The following is a 19,439-nucleotide window of genomic DNA, read 5'->3' as shown; positions in this document are numbered from 1 at the left end:
AAAAATCAATGAGATAACGAAGTTAAAATTACAAATACTGACCTTAGGTGGAAGTCTTCCTTCTGTTATAACAAAAATGTCCCCAGATCGAATTTTTAGATCCTTCAATGAAGAGTCCTGAAAATGCAAAATAATAAGGGTAAACAATATATTAGATGAAACCTACTTCTATGGAAGGTTTCGAGTTATGACCTTCTAATAATAATCTTTATTTATATAGCGCCAACATATTCCGCAGCGCTTTACAGTTAAACAGTTTCAAACACAACAGTCATAAGTAACGGCATTAACAATAATACAATGATTAAAGAAAAAAGGAGATTTTTGTGTACTCACCGTAAAATCTTTTTCTCCGAGCCACTCATTGGGGGACACAGGACCATGGGTGTTATGCTGCTGCCACTAGGAGGACACTAAGTAAACAGAAAGATTAACTCCTCCTCTGCAGTATACACCCCTTCACTGGATACAATTTCAACCAGTTCGGTAGTAAAGCAGTAGGAGCATGAACAAAGACCAACTATGTCAAAACCAAAGAAGTAACAACAAGCCAAAACAGGCTAACAGGGTGGGTGCTGTGTCCCCCAATGAGTGGCTCGGAGAAAAAGATTTTACGGTGAGTACACAAAAATCTCCTTTTCTCCTACGCCTCATTGGGGGACACAGGACCATGGGACGTACAAAAGCAGTCCCTGGGTGGGGAGCAATATGCTAATACCCCATGTACCACCAGCTTACTGAGGTACCGTTGTGTGCAGAATGCGCCTGCCGAGGGCAGCGTCTGCCGAAGCCCGAGTATGGATGAGGTAGTGCTTCGTGAAAGTATGCAGACTGGACCAAGTCGTAGCTTTACAAGCTGATGTGCGGACGCCTGGTGCCGAATGGCCCAAGAAGCACCGACCGACCGGGTGGAATGCGCCTTAATCCCAGCTGGGACAGGAGTGTTCCTGACACGATAGGATTCCTGAATAGCGGAACAAATCTACTTGGCTAGAGTGGCCTTTGAGGCAGGTAGACCCTTCCTATGTCCCTCCGGAAGCACGAAGAGGACATCCGACTTACGGAAGGGAGCCGTGCGAGATATGCACCTCCGAAGAGCTCTAACCAGATCCAGAGTATGGAGAGCTTTCTCGATACAATAAGTAGGTGCAGGACAGAAAGACGGCAAGACAATGTCCTCGGGAGAGGTTCTCAAAACCACCTTGTCTGGGTGAAAATTCAGAAAAGGGGGGGGGGTCGGCAAGAGAGAGCCGCCAACTCAGAAACTCTCCTAATTGACGTAATTGCCACTTGAAAGACCACCTTCGATGAGAGGAGGGTGAGAGAGATGTCCTGCAATGGTTCGAAAGAGGCCTCCTGAAGAACTCCGAGAACCAAGTTAAGATCCCATGACGCCAAAGGCATTCTATAAGGAGGGACCACCCGGGAGACTCCTTGGATGAACGTCTTAACCGGCAGTCTGGAAGCGATCCTTCGTTGGAATAGAACAGACAAGGCGGACACTTGTCCCTTGAGCGAGCTTAGGGCAAGGCCTGACTCTAAACTTGATTGGAGAAACTCCAGAATGGACAGAATGGAAAAGACTAAGGGCAAACGTCCATGGGTATTGCACTATGAAAAGAAGATACGCCAGGTGCGATGATAAATGCGCATGGATACAGGATTCCTAGCGCGAATCATGGTAGAAGAAACCCCCGGAGAGAATCCGGCTTGGGCTAAAATCCAGGATTCAACGGCCACGCCGTCAAACACAGGGCCCCAGAGTTCTGGTGGCAAATCGGGCCCTGGAAGAGAAGGTCCGTGCGATCTGGAAGGCGCCAGGGGGTGTCGGCGACCATTTGGACGAGTTCCGCGTACCATGCTCGGCGCGGCCAGTCGGGCGCGACGAGAATCACCGGTCTCCCCTCTGCTCTGATCTTTTTGATGACTCTCGGAAGCAGAGGAAGGGGCGGAAAAATGTATGGCAGCTGGAACGGATGCCACGACAGAACCAGGGCATCTGCCCCGATGGCGCGAGGATCGTGGGAACGGGCAATGAACTGGGGAACCTGGTTGTTGAACCTCAAGGTCATGAGATCCACATCCGGCGTCAGCCAGCGAAGGCAAATCTGCTGGAAGACTTCCAGATGGAGGGACCACTCGCCTGAAGCAAGACTTTGGCGACTTAGGAAGTCCGCTTCCCAATTCTCCACGCCCGGTATGTGGATCGCCGATATGAGCGAGTGATTGGTCTCTGCCAAGCGCAGGATGTGGGAGACTTCGCGCATGGCTGCTCTGCTGCGGGTTCCCCCTTGTGGGTTGATGTACGCAACGGCTGTGGTGTTGTCAGATTGAATTCTGATGGGATGACCTGCGAGAAGGTGGTGAAAGTTGTGTAAAGCGAGAATGATCGCTCAAATTTCCAGGACATTGATTGGGAGACGTGACTCTCTCGTTGACCAACGACCCTGTGCCGTGTGGTGAATAAAAACTGCACGCCAGCCAAAAAGGCTGGCATCGGTAGTCACCACTAACCAGCGCACAGGAAGAAAGGATTTCCCTTGGTTCAAGGAAGACTGTAGTGTCCACCACCTGAGGGTCTGCCTGACCTGTGGGGGTAGATGAAAGCGACGGTTGAGAGAAACCGGGCTTCTGTCCCAGGCTAAAAGGAGCGGGGATGGCACTGCGCAAACAGAATGGCTTCCATCGCCGCAACCATTTTCCAGAGGATGCGCATCGCAAAGCGAATGGAGTGAGGGACTGGGCGGAAGAGCCTGCGCGCTCCCTGTTGTAAGGATAGAACCTTCTCTGGAGGGAGAATGACCAGCCCGCGGGAAGAGTTCAAAATCATGCCCAGGAAGCAGATTTGCTGGGCCGGCACTGGAGATGATTTCTCGAAGTTGATCTTACAACCCAGGCGAGAAAGAGAATCCACGGTGATGCTCACCGACTCCTCGCAGGCAGACTGGGATGGACCTTTGATTAATAGGTCGTCCAGATATGGCAGGACTACCACTCCCCGAGCGTGAACAATGGCCATGACAGCCGCCATGACCTTTGTGAAGACTCTGGGGGCGGTGGCAAGTCCGAAGGGTAAGGCCACAAACTGGAAGTGTTCTTCTTGGGCTGCGAAGAGCAGGAACTGCTGATGAGAGGGAAAAATTGGGATGTGTAGATAGGCATCTTTGATGTCTATGGATGCAAGGAACTCTCCTTTTTCCAGGGACGCGACAACGGAACGGAGGGAGTCCATCCTGAAGTGTCGGACCCGTACGAATTTGTTTTAGCAGTTTGAGATCCAGTATGGGCCGTAGAGTCCCGCCTTCTTTAGGACCACAAAAAGGTTGGAGTAAAACCCCGTGAACCTTTGGTCTCGAGGGACTGGAGTGATGACACCGTCCTTTTGAAGCGCCTGTATGGCGTGAAGAAAAACTCGATTTTGTATCTGGAAGACACGAGCTCTCTGACCCACTCGTCGTGAACGACCGAGAGCCACTGTTGACGGAACAAAAGAAGGCGTCAGCCTACTTTGTCGGTGTCCGCCGGACACGCCGAGTCATTGAGAAGGTTTAAGGGATGCGGACGGCTCAGGGGCAGACGGCCTGGGTCCGGGTTTCCAGGAACAGTTTGGTCTGTATGAGACCTGGGAAGTTCTGTTGTCCCGACGTCTCGAACCAGGGGAAGAGGACGACAAACTGGAGTTGTTACGAAATGACCGGAATCGAAACTGCTGCTGATTCCGAAAGTGCCGGGCCGGTTTTTGCTGGGGAAGAAATTCACTTTTTTTTTTTTTTTCTCCGTAGCGTCAGAAATGATTTGGTCTAGGTTTTCCCCCAAATAAACGACCCGCTTGGTAAGGAAGAGAGGTCAGCGACTTTTTGGAAGCAGAGTCTGCTCACCAATCGCGGAGCCATAGGGCCCCCCCCGATGGAAATTGCGTTAGCAGCCGCTTGCGCTGCGCAATTAGCCGCATCTATGGAGGCGCTAACAACAAAATCTCCGGCCTGAGCTAACTGGTTAGCTAGTCTGGCCGTCTCTGGGGGAAGATTACTGCCGTGGACGGTAAAGGTCAACACCTCAGCCCAGGCCACCATTGCCTTAGCTACCCAGGAAGCTGCAAAGGATGCAAGGAGGGCTGCTCCTGAGACTTCAAAGACTGAGCGAGCCAAATAATCAATCTGGCGGTCAGAAGGGTTTTTGACTGATGAATCGTCTGACAGAGAGAAGATTGTTTTGGATGCAAGCCGCGACACGGCAGGATCCAGAAGGAGAAAGAAGTAAGCCCTTCACCAGATCCCTTGAGAAAGGATATTTAGCTTCCGTGGCTTTTTGAGCCGTAAAGCGCTTTTCTGGGTGCTCCCTGTGTTTTGGATAATATCCTGAAACTCAGGGTGATTAGCAAATATCTTTTGGACGCGTTTTCCTGAGAGGAAGCAGATTCATCGTCCACCATTAATGCCTGACCAATAGAGGAGTCTTGGGTTAAAGATTCCTCCGACTCATATATTGAGCCCTGTACGCTGCGACCCTCAGGGGAGGGGGAGCGAGAAGATGAGCTTGCAGAAGCTGAAGCTCGAGCGTGTACGGGAGATGGGGAAAGGGTCCTTTTCCTGGAACCCCGGGAGTCCCGTACAACGGTGCGCCCCCTGTGGTCGGACAGCCCCGCGCCGTTACCAGATTCCGTTGCAGCCGACGGAGGTGAATTCTGGTTTAAGGAGGACCCACGGAAAGAGTCCAATGCCTTGACCAAGGATTCCACTGAACGTGCGCGGCCCACTCAGGAGACGACATAGGAAGTGGCGGCAGAAGGCGGCTGCACACTGGCCAGGTCACAGTTCTGGCACAGGGGGGTACTGTGGGCACTTGGCAAAGCAGACTTGCAAGTGGCACAAATGGTAAAAAATACAGTGTGCTTTTTGTCCCCTTTTTTTTTTTTTGCGCGTCCATAGATTGAGACATAGTGAATGTCTATCTCCGATAAACCGCAGTAGCAGTTATGTGAGCAGGGAAGGGGTTAAGCTTTTCCCTATGTAGCGGAGCAGCTTACCCACGGTCCTGAACTGGTGTCCCCAGGGAGGAAGAGAGGGAGGTAGCGTTTTCGGCTGTATTTCCCTGCAGCAGTGGAGTCCCAAGATGGCGCCCGAGATTTGCAGGGCTCTTCTCATTCAAAACGAGAAGCGCCTGAACAGTGGGCGGGGCTCCGGCGTGGGCGGGGTTTTTGAACTGCGGCCTAGTCCGGCTAGAGAAGCCGGGGACTAAATTAGTGGAGCCGGCCGGCGAAGCACTCTGGCGGCCGCGACGCCGCGCCTAACGATCGTCGCTGGCATCTAGCCAGCGGTACCTCTCCCCAGGGACCCGGACCGCTTCTTCCCACGCCGGCAGCGTGAGGAAGATAGTACTCACCGAAGGAGGGACCACCTCCAGCTCAATCGATCCTCCCTGTGTCGGGGGACGGAGAGCCTCCTGAAGCATGCTTGCCTTCTCAGGGGACTTACAGCTGTGCCTGCCGCATGGAGATTTTTGCAGGGTTCTTCTGCGCCTGCCACAGGGGGCTTACGGCTACTGTGGGGACTACGAGACGCCAAGATGAGGGCTTGAGTGCGGTGGAGCCCGGGAGATGCACATAAGAGGTATACTCCATGTGCTCGCCATCTTACAGGGGGGAGAGCGGGACCGTATAGGAACCGTCGCCCTAGCGTAGATTAGGCGTGCCCCATACGTCGCAGGAGAGGGACGGGGAGGTATACTCGCCATGCTCGCCTGTTGATGGTTCGGGGGAGAGCGGACCCTATTAAAAAAGGAACCCCCTTTACTCCGTTAAGTAAAAAATTAAAAATTTACAGAAAACTAAAAGCTTTAAAATAAAAATTAAAATAAGAAAGTTGGGGCCTGAAAACAGACCCAAGTGCCTCCTACAGACACTAAGCAAGAACTGGTTGAAATTGTATCCAGTGAAGGGGCGTATACTGCAGAGGAGGAGTTAGTCTTTCTGTTTACTTAGTGTCCTCCTAGTGACAGCAGCATAACACCCATGGTCCTGTGTCCCCCAATGAGGCGTAGGAGAAATAAAACAACCCTGCTCGTGAGAGCTTACAATCTACAATGAGGTGGGGGAGACACAAAGTACAGGAGCTTATTTACAGTGATGGTCCAGCCATATTCAGGGGGTGGGGGATAGATGGAGATAGTGAATGGGCTACACACGAACGCCCTTACACATAAAATGACTGATTAGTGAACGTGATAGGCCGCTCTGAGCAAATGTATTTTGAGGGAGCCCCTAAAACTACGCAAATTGTGGTCCTAATATCTTGGGGTAAAGCATTCCAGTGGATTGGCGCAGCACAGGAGAAGTCTTGGAGTCGCAGTGGTCGGTTAGGCCAATAGACCGAAATGAGGGAGGAGATGTAAGGGGTGCCGCACTGTGGAGAGCTTTGTGGGTGAGAACAAGTACTTTGAATTGGATCCTATAATGATTGGGCAGCCAGTGTAACGATTGGCGAAGAGCGGATGCGTCCGAGTAACGATTAGCCAGTTGGATGAGTTTCAGATAGAGAGCGGACTTGATGTTGGAGAATGCGGACAGTCAGTGGCGTTCTGTAGTACAGCGGAGGTAAGGTCAGAGGATGACGTGTATAGTTATGGGTCATCAGCATAAAGATCGTACTGAAAGCAAATCTGCTGATGTTCTGTCCAATTGGGGCTGTGTAGAGGAAAAAGAGAAGTGGACCAAGGACTGAGCCCTGAGGTACCCCGACAGTGAGAGGAAGAGGAGATGAAGTGGAGCCGGAGAACAGAACACTGAAGGAGTGGTCAGAAAGATAAAATGATAACCTGGAGGGCAGTGTCCTTAATGCCTAGTGACTGGAGCCTAGAGAAGACCAGAATAACATAAGCAGCTTTTGATTCAGACATTTAAGAACATATTTCTACTTTTTGTATATCTACTGAGTTCTGACTTAAACAAAATGCATGAAAAGTTGCATGAGTGAAGGCACACATACTCTGACCTTTTTAGTGCGAAAAGAAATGATTGCTTGACTTCCAATTTTTTTTTTAAATCATGCGGTTTACAAGAACAGCCTTCACACTATAGATTCCTGTGGTGGGAGGGGATTCTTTTGTATCTACACTTAGTGCGTTTGTTTAGGTACCTCCTTTTTTGCGCTGAAATATATGCTGTCCTTCACATAGGTAATTAAAATAATAGTGGTGGGGGCCGATATCCGACACCCCCAACAATCAGCTGTTTTCAGTTCTGGCAGTGCCCAGATGTAGACAGTGAAGGTCTTTGAATAGTATAGATCCGTTCACTACGCGGTGTCCGTTTCCAGAAACTGAAGCTCAGCGCCTATTCCTTTTTGCATTGTGCTCTTTCGATCTGGCCACTGCTTACATCTGGCCACTGCCTGCGGAGCGGCTAGCCACTGACTAGCGGTGTCAGATCTCGACTGATGTTATACTGATTACCTATCCACTGGATCAGTCATCAATTTAGTAAGACTGGTAAATCCCTTTTAAAATGTTGACAGTGCATATAGCGCATATGTAGGAATCATAGGAAGAAACGACATGACAGATGACAAAGAAGGATAAAAAGGAACAAAACAATGTGAAAGTCACAGTATACAAAGGAAGCAACAATTGGTGCCTGTACCTCTTCAGTCACAGCATCTCCAGCTTCATAACACCAGTCCATCTTTCTTAGGTGCCAGCCTGCGTCCCCTAAAAAAAAGGGAGGAAAAAAAAGCTAAAATGAATCAAAAGCTTCAAAACTAAAATTGTAGCTTTACTGAACTGAATGATGTTGAGGAATTTCGAGACCCTGAGAAGTATTATTAAAAAGATTTTTGTTTAAATAGCTCCTATGTCGTATTAACCCATATGTGTATGTATGTATAACCTGTCTACTGTCTATTGTGCACGGTCCGCCATATACAAAACCTCATGGAATATAGTCCGTTTTGACATTTTTTATGCAAAATTGCTTTTTATACTTTTCCTAAATGAACATTAATGAACATTATAAAAAGGTTAAAGCTTAGATTCATCCTATCATCCTCATTATATGGTTTATCCATTTAGTTGATCTCGATAAAAAAATTAAAGAAGTTTCTGGCCTGTATTATGGATCAGAGGTGATCGGCGCTGTATGATCTATATACCTGGAACACTAAGATAATATAGAATGTGCTGATCTGGGGTCAAAGTGGCAACATGTATCTATGTACCGTTACAAAGTGACACACATCAGGTTGCTGGGGGAAGGGGTATGGGGAACATGTAATTCTTATATTTAACACATTTTCATTTCTCACCTGGTAAGCCTGCTCTCAGCAGCATCTGATCCAAGCACTGAAACAAAACAGAATTAAATAAGTAATAAACTCCATGCAACGACCTGATGACTAAAACTCAGCCATTTTGACAATGCACTTCTTTTACTTTTGAATGACAGCAATCATTTCACCATATAATACACTGATAAAAATTGGGAGAATTTCTTTTAAATGGGATGAAATAGTGAAGGAGAAAAAAAAATTGACACTTTTTGAGTTTTGCTTTTGGGATGTTCATTTCTGGTAAAATGACTCTTCCGGGCCATATTATTGGTATCTCTGCTAAATTGCACAGTTATTTTTTAGATTTTAGTGGCTAGAATTTGCTTTTAGAACCTTATAAATTAAAAATTGTTTATCTGTCTCGCCATTATCTGAGATTCATAACTATTTTGATTTGGTCAATGGAGCTATATAAAGACTTTTTTTTTTTTTTGTGTGGTGAGCTTTAATTTTGCGGGGATCACGTGGTGTTTTTATAATTGCTTCATTTTATTTTTTTTAGGAAAGTGCTACAACTGAAAAACAGTAATTCTGGAGTCTCAATATTTTTTTTTACTTTACAGCATTTATTTTACAAGTTAAATAAGTTTATATTTTGACAGAGCAAACTTATGAAATATGAAATATAATAATTTGTTTAATTACTTTATTCTTAATCTAGGTAAAGGGGGTGATTCAAAGTTGAATTTTATTTATTTATTTTTTTTAACTTGAAGCTGCGATCCTTTGTTCTATATACTTCAATGCAGCTGTATTGCAGTATATAGTGAAAATGATTGTCTCCTGAAGCAACTTGTAATCGTTCTGCAGTCTACATGTCTCACACAGGAGTAACCCGCCTGTTCTGGGCTACTCCTGTATGAGATGTAATAACAGCTTTCTCTGTTTGCACAGCAGAGTTATACAGAGCTCAAGAATATAGAGGACTACATGGCAACAGATTTACTAGTCCTCTCGGGATAATCTCCTACTGAAAACAGTAACTTTATTAAAACTACCTCAAGCAGCCCAGTAAGAGACACATCACTGGAATCCGGGTCTCTGTCTCTACATTATGCTGCTCTCAGATTAGGTGGCAAAAAACTGGTGACAGATTCCCTTTAATAAATCTACCCCAGAGCACATCTAGAACTAGAAAGGGACTGCAAATGATTTCCATTTAGTAAGATATACCTTCTTTACTGTTAGACTTTCATCCAGGATAATGTCTTGTTCCTGTCCCTCCTGAAGATCACTTCCAAGGATAAAAGATAAGAAGACCTGTGGATACATACAAATAATGTAGCTAATACAACAGGTTCTCATTGCTTAGTGCGGACACTCATATTTCCAATGGTTCATCAGAGCCATCTGAGACTTAAGTTCCAAAATGAGAGCTCAATGGTGCCCAATCTTGCCATTCATTTACATCCATAAATCAGAAAGAAAACATTAGAAGGGGTACTGTAACCTATTAGTTATTGTGTGATGTACAAATGCAATGTGAACAAGGTACCTAGATGCCTCCATTTATTATCTACCAACACTATACTAGCAATATCAATATATTATAGAGCATTAAAGTCAATAGACCAGTGAAAGTACTTGGATTTTCTGTACCTCCCATTGACTAAAAGGCTATATTCACATCATTAGGCTTTTCAGAGTGCTGTCCGTGGAAAAACTGACAACATGCAGACAAATGTTATTCGATTTGGCTGTTAAGGAGATTGGTTTTTCACGTAGACTGAAAGTGCGCATTAAAAAAATAAAAAAAGGAGATTTTTGTGTACTCACCGTAAAATCCTTTTCTCCGAGCCAATCATTGGGGACACAGGACCATGGGTGTTATGCTGCTGCCACTAGGAGGACACTAAGTAAACACAGAAAGAATAGCTCCTCCCCTGCAGTATACACCCTCCTGCTGGCTCTCAGTGAACCAGTTCGGTAACAAAGCAGTAGGAGCTTAATATTTAACAAGGATGAAATATGTCAAAAACCAAGTTAACTCAACAAAAACCAAAGCCAATAGGCTAACAGGGTGGATGCTGTGTCCCCCAATGATTGGCTCAGAGAAAAGGATTTTACGGTGAGTACACAAAAATCTCCTTTTCTCCTACGCCTCATCGGGGGACACAGGACCATGGGACGTCCTAAAGCAGTCCCTGGGTGGGAAACAATTAACTGCAATTGCTACTTGCACCCACAAGTTACAGATGCGGCACAGCCGCCTGCAGAATTCGTCTGCCGACGGTCGCATCTGCCGAGGCTTGAGACTGAATGTGGTAATGTTTTGTAAAGGTATGCAGGCTGGACCAAGTTGCAGCCTTACAAACTTGTGCTGCCGAAGCTTGGTGCCGGATGGCCCAAGACGCACCCACTGACCGAGTGGAGTGAGCCTTAATCCCTGATGGGACAGGAAGACTTCTGACTCGGTAGGACTCTTGAATAGCCGAAGGGATCCATTTGGCTATTGTCGCCTTGGAAGCGGGAAACCCTTTCCTCGGTATTTCTGGGAGCACAAATAGGGCATCTGAACTGCGGAAAGATGCTGTCCGTGAGATGTATCTCCTAAGAGCTCTCACTAAATCCAGTGTGTGAAGGGCCTTCTCGATGCGATGGACTGGTGCCAGACAGAGTGACGGTAAGACAATCTCCTCATTGAGATGAAAAGAGGATACAACTTTCGGTAGAAAAGAGGGGGATGTCCTCAAAACCACCTTATCCTGATGAAAATTCAGGAAAGGAACTTGAGAGGACAGAGCAGCCAGCTCGGAGACTCGTCTTATAGAGGTGACCGCAACTAGGAAAGCAACTTTCCTTGAAAGAAGAGACAGGGAAACCTCCTGTAGAGGTTTGAAAGGAGCCTGTTGCAAGACTCCGAGGACCAGATTAAGATCCCATGGTTCCAACGGCATCCTATAGGGGGGCGCCCGATGGGAGACTCCCTGAATAAACATCTTGACCTGTAATCTGTTGGCAATCCTGCGTTGGAAGAGAACAGACAGGTCTGAGTTCTGCCCCTTGAGAGAACTAAGGGCGAGACTCAAGTCCAAACCCGTTTGTAAGAACTAAAGAATGGAAGGGATGGAAAAATGTAGAGGAGAACGTCCTCGGTCGCTACACCATGAAAAGAAAGTCTAGTGCGATGATAGATACGCATAGACGTAGGCTTTGTAGCGCTGATCATGGTAGCTATGACTTCTGGAGAGAAACCTGCCTGGGTTAGGACCCAGGACTCAACGGCCATGCCGTCAAACACAGGGCCTCTGAGTTCTGGTGGCATAAGGGGACTTGAGATAGCAGATCTGCGTGAATCGTTAATCGCCAGGGAACGTCGGCAACTAGTTGAACTAGTTCCGCGTACCACGCCCGGTGCGGCCAATCTGGCGCAATCAGGATTACCGGTACCCTCGCCGCTCTGATTTTCTTGATGACTCTCGGCAGGAGAGGAAGCGGGGGAAATATGAATGGAAGCCAAAAATGATGCCACGGGAGTACAAGAGCGTCTGCCCCGATGGCTGCCGGATTGTGGGACCGAGCCATGAAGTCGGGAACCTTGGAATTCAGCCGTAAGGCCATCAGATCCACGTCCGGGGTTCCCCAACGACAGCAGATCTGGTGGAAGATCTCCAGATGGAGAGACCACTCCCCAGAGTCGAGGCATTGTCAACTGAGGAAGTCTGCCTCCCAATTGTCCACTCCCGGGATGTGAACCACAGAGATCATTGAGCGGTTTTCCTCGGCCCATCGGAGGATGTGGCCTACCTCTGTCATGGCCGCCCTGCTGCGGGTTCCCCCTTGGCGGTTGATGTATGCCACTGCAGTGGCGTTGTCGGACTGAATCCTGATTGGGCAACCTGCTAGGAAGGGATGGAACTGGAGAAGTGCCAGCCTGATCACCCGGATTTCCAAGATGTTGATTGGGAGGCGTGATTCCTGGGGGGACCAGCGGCCCTGAGCAGTGTGATGAAGGAACACCGCTCCCCAGCCTAGAAGACTGGCGTCTGTCGTCACAACCAGCCAGTGTACTGGAAGAAAAGACTTCCCTTGATTCAGGGAGGATTTCAATGTCCACCACCTGAGAAACTGTCTGACTCGCTGGGGAAGGAGGAACCGATGGTCTAGGGAGAACGGGTTCCTGTCCCAAACAGCCAGGAGGGCATGCTGTAGAGGACGGAGGTGTAGCTGGGCAAATGGAACCGCCTCCATAGTTGCTACCATCCTGCCGAGGACTCTCATACTGAAGCGCAGAGAGTGAGAGCGAGGCTGAGAGAGCTTCTGAGCTGCTCGCTGTAAGACTGAGATCTTTTCCGGGGGAAGAAGAACCAACCCCCGGGACGAGTCGAGTATCATTCCTGGAAAGGAAACTCGCTGAGCCGGCACTGGGGAAGATTTTTTGAAGTTTATCTTCCAACCCAGGCAAGAAAGGGTATCTATTGTGATGGCCACGGCTTACTTGCAGGAGCAGAAAGAGGGGCCTTTGATGAGGATATCGTCTAAATACGGGAGCGCCACCACTCCTCGGGTGTGGAGTATGGCCACGGAAGCCGCCATGACCTTGGTGAATACCCTGGGAGCGGTGGCGAGGCCGAAGGGCAGAGCAGCGAAATTGGAAGTGATCTTCCTGAACTGCGAAGCGAAGAAACCCTTGGTGAGAAGGTAAAATAGGAATGTGGAGGTATGCGTCCTGGATGTCTATAGACGCCAGGAACTCGCCTTTTTTCATGGAGGCAATGACAGAATGAAGCGATTCCATCCGGAACCGTCGTACCCTGACGAACTTGTTCAGCAGTTTTAGGTCCAGTATGGGCCGTACTGTACCGTCCTTCTTTGGAACAATGAAGAGGTTTGAATAAAAACCTTGAAACCTTTCGCTTTGAGGAACCGGAATAATAACTCCGTCTTTTCTCAGAGAGCTTATAGCTTTGAAGAACTGATGATTTTGCCCTGGGAGAAGACAGGAAAAACGGTTTGGAGGACGAGATAAGAGATCTATCTTGTATCCGGAGGACACTAGATCGCGGACCCACTCGTCGTGAACGACCGAGAGCCACGCGGCACTGAAGGAAAGCAGGCGGCCGCCTACTTTGAGGGTGTTCCCCGGATACCGCAGGGAGTCACTGTGTGGAAGGTCTGCCCGTTCTGGCGCCTCTGGATCCCGGCTGCCTTGGCCTGCCTCTCCATGAAGGGGAAGGCTTAAAAGAGGCCTGTGAACCTCTGTCTACACGTTGTGCCCGGCCGGAACCGGGAAATGTGGAAGTAGAGGACCAGTTGCAGGTTCCAAAAGGGCCGAGAGGGTCTCTGTTGTGGAAGAAATTTACTCTTCCCTCCAGTGGCGTCAGAAATTAACTGGTCGAGCTTTTCACCAAAAAGGCGACCGCTCTGATATGGGAGAGAAGTCAATGACTTTTTGGAAGTAGAATCCGCACGCCAGTCCCTGAGCCATAAGGATCTCCTGATGGTGATGGCATTTGCTGCTGCTTGAGAAGCGCAGTCAGCGGCATCCAGGGACGAGGTCACTCCAAAATCTCCAGCTCTGGCTATCTGAGTAGCGAGGTCTGCTATCTCGGGGGGAAGATTGGTATCCAGTACTGCTGAAGACAAGGCCTCAGCCCAGTGGGTCATAGCCTTAGCCACCCACGTAGTGGCAAAAGATGGAAAGAGTGCGGCCGCTGAGGCTTCAAAGGCTGAACGCGTCATATTGTCGATCTGACGATCGGTTGGATTTTTAATAGAGGCGCCCTCCGAGGAGGATAAAACAGATTTCGTAGCCAGGCGCGATACCGGAGGATCTACTGGGGGAGATTGTGACCAATCTTTTCTTAGATCCTGGGCAAAGGGATATTTGGACTCCATGGGCTTCTGCCCTGTGAATCGTTTATCTGGACGGATCCTGTGAGATTCAACAATTTGCTTAAACTCGGGATGAGTGGCGAACACTCTGTGAGCTCGTTTGGTCCTCTTAAAGGACACGGCATGATCCGTTTTAGATAAGGGTTCCTCCTCAAGTCTCAAAGCCTTATTCACTGACTCAATTAGAGAGTCGAGAGTCTCCTGATCGTGATGAAATTCCTAAACTAGGGACGTGTCAGAATCGTCCTCTGAAACAGGTTCTCTACTAGCCCCAATGGAAGGGGAGCGAGAAATGGAGCTGTCAGAACCCGAAAACCGTTGATGGTCTGGGGATATGGCATGAGTCCTTTTCCTGGAAGAGTGAGAACTCCTTGGCAAGGTACGACCCCTGGAGTACGAGGGGTTCTGACCATCGGAAGCGTCGTCCGTATTAGTGCCCTGGTTAGAGGAAGGGTCTCAGAACGAGTCTAACGCTTTTGCCAGAAATGCCATAGACCGGGAAAGGGAGGTAGCCCACTCAGGGGGACCAGGCTCAGTGGGTTCAGTATCAGCAACAGGTGGTTCCTGAGCAGTCACCGGTTCACAAGCTGTGCACAATGCAGTATTGTGACCCAGGGGTAATGATACCTTACAAGAGGTACATGCAGCGAAAAATACAGTGTGGGTTTTCCCAGACTTTTTGTGAGGCTTTGGTTGAGACATAGTAAAGCCTGGAGGAAAGCGCTTACTAGCAGGGGAAGGGTTAAGCTATGTATCTGCAGCTTACCCAGGTCCTGTGTCTTGAGTCCCCAGGGCAGGTCCGCAGTGTAGGCAGAGAAAAACGGTAGTCCTGAGGACTGTGATAGGAAACGCTGGAGCAGTGCTGCAGCATCAGGGCTGTGGGTGTCCCAAGATGGCCGCCGAGACCAGGAAGTGTGAGCTCATCACAGGGAACGAGAAGTGCCAGGAAAAGTGGGCGGGGCTAACTGCCGGTGGGCGTGGCCAGAACTTTGGCCTGTATTGAGGGAAAATGTATTGTTTTTTTTCTTCTTTCTTCTGCGGTTGTGGCCTGCAGCGCCGCGACCGCTATTAGCGCCATCATTAGCTGCACTCCTTCGTGGGGTTGCCGCACTACGGACCACCCACGGACACAGGCTTAAGGTGCGGACCTCCCATACCCCAGGGACCAGGACCCCCCTAGCGCCTCGGCCCCCGCAGTGTACTCACGGTAGATGCGGTGGGCCGGTGCTCAATCCACCGTCGCCATAGTCAGGGTGGGGGTGGAGAGCTTCTGCCGCCATGCGTCATCCGCTAGATCAGTGGTGATGCAGAGAAGGGGCTGCACGGACGCCATATATATCATGTCCGGCTATGCACCTGGCTCCGGGAGAGATAGATGGAGGGCTACTCCATGTGGTCGCCTGCTATGGAGGGGGGAGATCGGAACGCGAAGGAACCGTCGCCCGTAAGGTGAGCTCAGGGCTGGCATCCAACGTTGCAGGAAAGGATACGGGAGGGACGCTCCACGTACTTGCCTGTTGATGGTTCGGGGGAGATCGGAACCTAGAAAGGAACCGTCGCCCCCATTCGCTCCATTAAGGAAAAATAGAATAAAAAGTTAAAAGCTAAAATAAAAACGGTGGGGTCTGAAAGCAGACCCAAGTGCCTCCTACAGACACTAAGCAAGAACTGGTTCACTGAGAGCCAGCAGGAGGGTGTATACTGCAGGGGAGGAGCTATTCTTTGTGTTACTTAGTGTCCTCCTAGTGGCAGCAGCATAACACCCATGGTGTCCCCCAATGAGGCGTAGGAGAAATTGCAGCATGCATTATACGCTTACACATTTTGGATGAGACCTGTACAAGTCTATAGATAGGCTACAAAAAAAATTAAAATCGGATCCCATACAGAACAACCGTATAGCATCAGACATTTGTGGACCTTATACAAAACTTAGGAAACGGTTTTTGGATATCTTATTCACTGAAAAAAAAAAAAAAAGATATATATATCTCTCTCTCTCTCTCTCTCTCTATATATATATATATCTATATATCTATCTATCTATATATCTCTCTATCTATCTATCTATCTATCTATATATATATAGTGACCCCTGTAACAGGTAGGGGGCGCTGCATGGTCTCCCCGGTATGTGCACGGAGTCGTATTGAGGCCGTGAGAATTGACCTGCAGTAATGTCAGGATCACGTGACCAGCCCAGGTGATCCATTACTGTGGGTGTGGTTACAGGTACATAACCTGACCAGGGTGTGGGTCACGTGGTCTTCTGTGTGGTTCCAGTGTTGGATCTGAATGGTCCAAGTGCAAGGTCCTGGAAGCCTGTGCATGGGCTGTGTGCCCCGTGTAGGAAGACCTGGGAGGAGGCTTCCTGGAAAGCACATGGCTTGGACCTGGTGGCCTGTGGTGTTGGACTGAGTCCTGAATAGCACCCAGACAGGCCACGGCCTCTGTGTTGAACGGTCCCAGGTGGGATGGACGTTCTGAAGAACACAGTGTGATCATGGTCCGGCACAGTCTGTGTTAGAAGCTCCTGCGAGTGGAGTCTTCTTGGAGCACCTGAGAGACTGTGGACCTGGATGATCGGCGTTGGGGAAGCTACCGGCCTTCGGTGGCTCTGGACTGACTGATGTGTGCCGGCCAGGCAAGTTGGTGAACCCCGTTAGGCAGTTTCCCCAGGAGAGCGGACTGACAAGGAGTCAGCAGATGGAGCAGGAGCTCCCATAAGGTATCATTGTCTGATGGTGCTTGTTATGTTCCATGAACTGTGTTGTAACCCACTGCAGCTGGTCAAGAGAGGACCAGCATGTTTAGTTGCTACAGACTGAGGATATGAAACGTGATGTGATGTCCTAGTACAGTGTGTAAATGGACTGTTCACGATGTGGTTTATGATACCCTAATAAACCAGATAGACTGTTTTGTTTTAAAAACCCGTGCCCGTGTGCTGAATGTCGCGGCCAAGCGAGTGTCCCCCAATACACTCAGTAGGAATAGTCTTACATTATCTTACAATATATACATATATATATATACACACGTCTATAAGCAAGAGAGAGGAGAGTGGAGAGGAGAAGGGAGAAAAAAAATGGAAATATAGATGACAATACAGATGAAAGATCATCAAGGTAGATAGAAAAACATGGTACAAGATATATATCTTTCCTGCATCAAGGTAGACACACCGTAAGTTCATCTTTGGAAGGTAAACATCTCATAATTGCCTCATATTAGGAAAAAATACCTTCCCAACTCCACGTACACCATACTTATACACCACACTCTAGCAATCAGTAAGGATTGCAGATGTCGGATGCCAGCAATAACAGGATTTTTGGTTGCTTACCGTAAAATCTGTTTCTCGGAGCCTCCATTGGGGGACACAGGAACCATGGGTGTATGCTGCTGCCACTAGGAGGTTGACACTATGCACAAAAAAAGTTAGCTCCTCCTCTGCAGTGTACACCCCACCGACTGGCATTATACTCTTCAGTTAGTGAGAAAGCAGTAGGAGAAAAACAGTAAGGTTGAAGCATAACCACAAACATGAGAACTGTAAACATGAGAACAGTATAGAACACAGAACAGCGAAAAACATGGGAGGGAGCTGTGTCCCCCAATGGAGGCTCCGAGAAACAGATTTTACGGTAAGCAACCAAAAATCCTGTTTTCTCTATCGCCTCTCATTGGGGGACACAGGAACCATGGAATGTCCCAAAGCAGTCCCTAGGGTGGGAAAAAAGGACTTCTGTCAGGTCAGAGGACTCACCACTGCCGCCTGCAAGATCCTTCTGCCTAGGCTGGCGTCCGCCGAAGCGTAGGTATGGACCTTGTAAAATTTGGCGAACGTGTGGATGGAAGACCAGGTTGCCGCTTTGCAAAGCTGTAGGGCGGAAGCCCTGTGGTGCACCGCCCAGGAGGCGCCGACTGCCCGGGTAGAGTGAGCCTTTATCCCAGGAGGGGGCACTCTGTTCTTGACCCGGTAAGCCTCCAAAATTGCCGTTCTGATCCAGCGAGCGATAGTCGCCTTGGAAGCCGGCACCCCTCTACGTGTGCCATCAGGAATGACGAAAAGAGAATCTGTCTTCCGGAAAACGGCCATTCTAGTCAGGTAGATCCTCACTGCCCTGACAAGGTCCAGCTTGTTCAACGATTGCTCCAGAGGATGAGTCGGAGCTGGACAAAAAGAAGGTAGAACGATGTCCTTGTTGAGGTGGAAGGTGGAAACCACCTTAAGAAGGAAGGAAGGCGGAAGCCTGAGGACTACCTTGTCCTGGTGAATGACCAAGAACGGAGGTCGGCAAGAGAGGGCCGCCAACTCGGAAACGCGGCGGATAGAAGTGATGGCCACAAGAAAGGAAACCTTCCACGATAGGACTGACAGGGGACTCTCCCTGTGAGGCTCAAAGTGGGAAACCTTCAGAATGTCCAGTACCAGATTTAGATCCCATGAATTCACCGGGGCCCTATATGGAGGGACAGCATGGGCTGCTCCTTGAAGGAAGGTCTTAACCTGTGGCTGAGAAGATAAAGTCTTCTGAAAAAGGATGGAGAGCAGAAACCTGGCCCTTTAGGGAACTAAGAGCAAGGCCCAAATCCAGTCCTGCCTGAAGGAAGGCCAAGATGGAAGGCAGGGAAAAGGACATAGATGAAACGCGGTTGGACTCGCACCAACGGAAGTAAGCCTTCCAGGTACGATAGTAGATCCTGGAAGACGAAGGCTTCCGAGCCTGGATCATGGTGTGAATCACCCGGTCTGAAAGGCCGACGCTCTTAGGACTGCGGTCTTCACAGCCACGCCGTTAAACTGAGCGACCGAGAATTCGGGTGGCAGATCGGACCCTGAGACAGCAGATCGGGCCTGTATGGAAGGCGCCAGGGGGCGTCCGCAAGAAGGTTGACGATCTCTGCGAACCAAGCTCTCCTGGGCCAATCCGGGATGATCAGAATGACCGGCACCCCTTCTGCTTTGATCTTTTTCAACAGTTTGGGAAGCAAGGGAAGGGGTGGGAACAGGTAGGGCAGCGCGAACTGTGACCAAGGAATGGCCAGAGTGTCGACGCCCACTGCAAGAGGATTGCGAGACCTGGAGACGAACTGAGGAACCTTCCTGTTTGTTCGAGACGCCGTGAGGTCCACGTCCGGAGTCCCCCATCGAAGGCAAATCTGATGGAAGACTTCCTGGTGAAAGGACCATTCTCCTGCCGCGAGACCCTCGCGGCTGAGAAAGACGGCGGTCCAATTGTCCACGCCGGGGATATGCACCGCGGATATCACCGGGAC

At 49.1% G+C, this 19,439-nt stretch overlaps 1 protein-coding gene across 2 annotated transcripts in view; it reads right to left on the bottom strand.

Annotated features, from left to right (window-relative positions):
• Positions 1-19,439, bottom strand: part of USP40 (ubiquitin specific peptidase 40) — a 132,839-nt gene that overhangs the window by 11,332 nt on the left and 102,068 nt on the right. For both annotated transcript variants that reach the window (XM_077272376.1, XM_077272375.1), the window contains exons 21-24: positions 9,495-9,581; positions 8,298-8,334; positions 7,637-7,704; positions 43-117 (exon numbers count right to left, since the gene is read on the bottom strand). In XM_077272376.1, the coding sequence (XP_077128491.1) occupies positions 43-117; positions 7,637-7,704; positions 8,298-8,334; positions 9,495-9,581 (267 nt within the window). The remainder of the gene's footprint in view (positions 1-42; positions 118-7,636; positions 7,705-8,297; positions 8,335-9,494; positions 9,582-19,439) is intronic.

This window comes from Ranitomeya variabilis, chromosome 7 (genome assembly GCF_051348905.1).
Source record: "Ranitomeya variabilis isolate aRanVar5 chromosome 7, aRanVar5.hap1, whole genome shotgun sequence".
NCBI classification, from domain to species: Eukaryota; Metazoa; Chordata; class Amphibia; order Anura; family Dendrobatidae; genus Ranitomeya; species Ranitomeya variabilis.
This window is presented reverse-complemented; position numbering and strand designations above follow the sequence as displayed.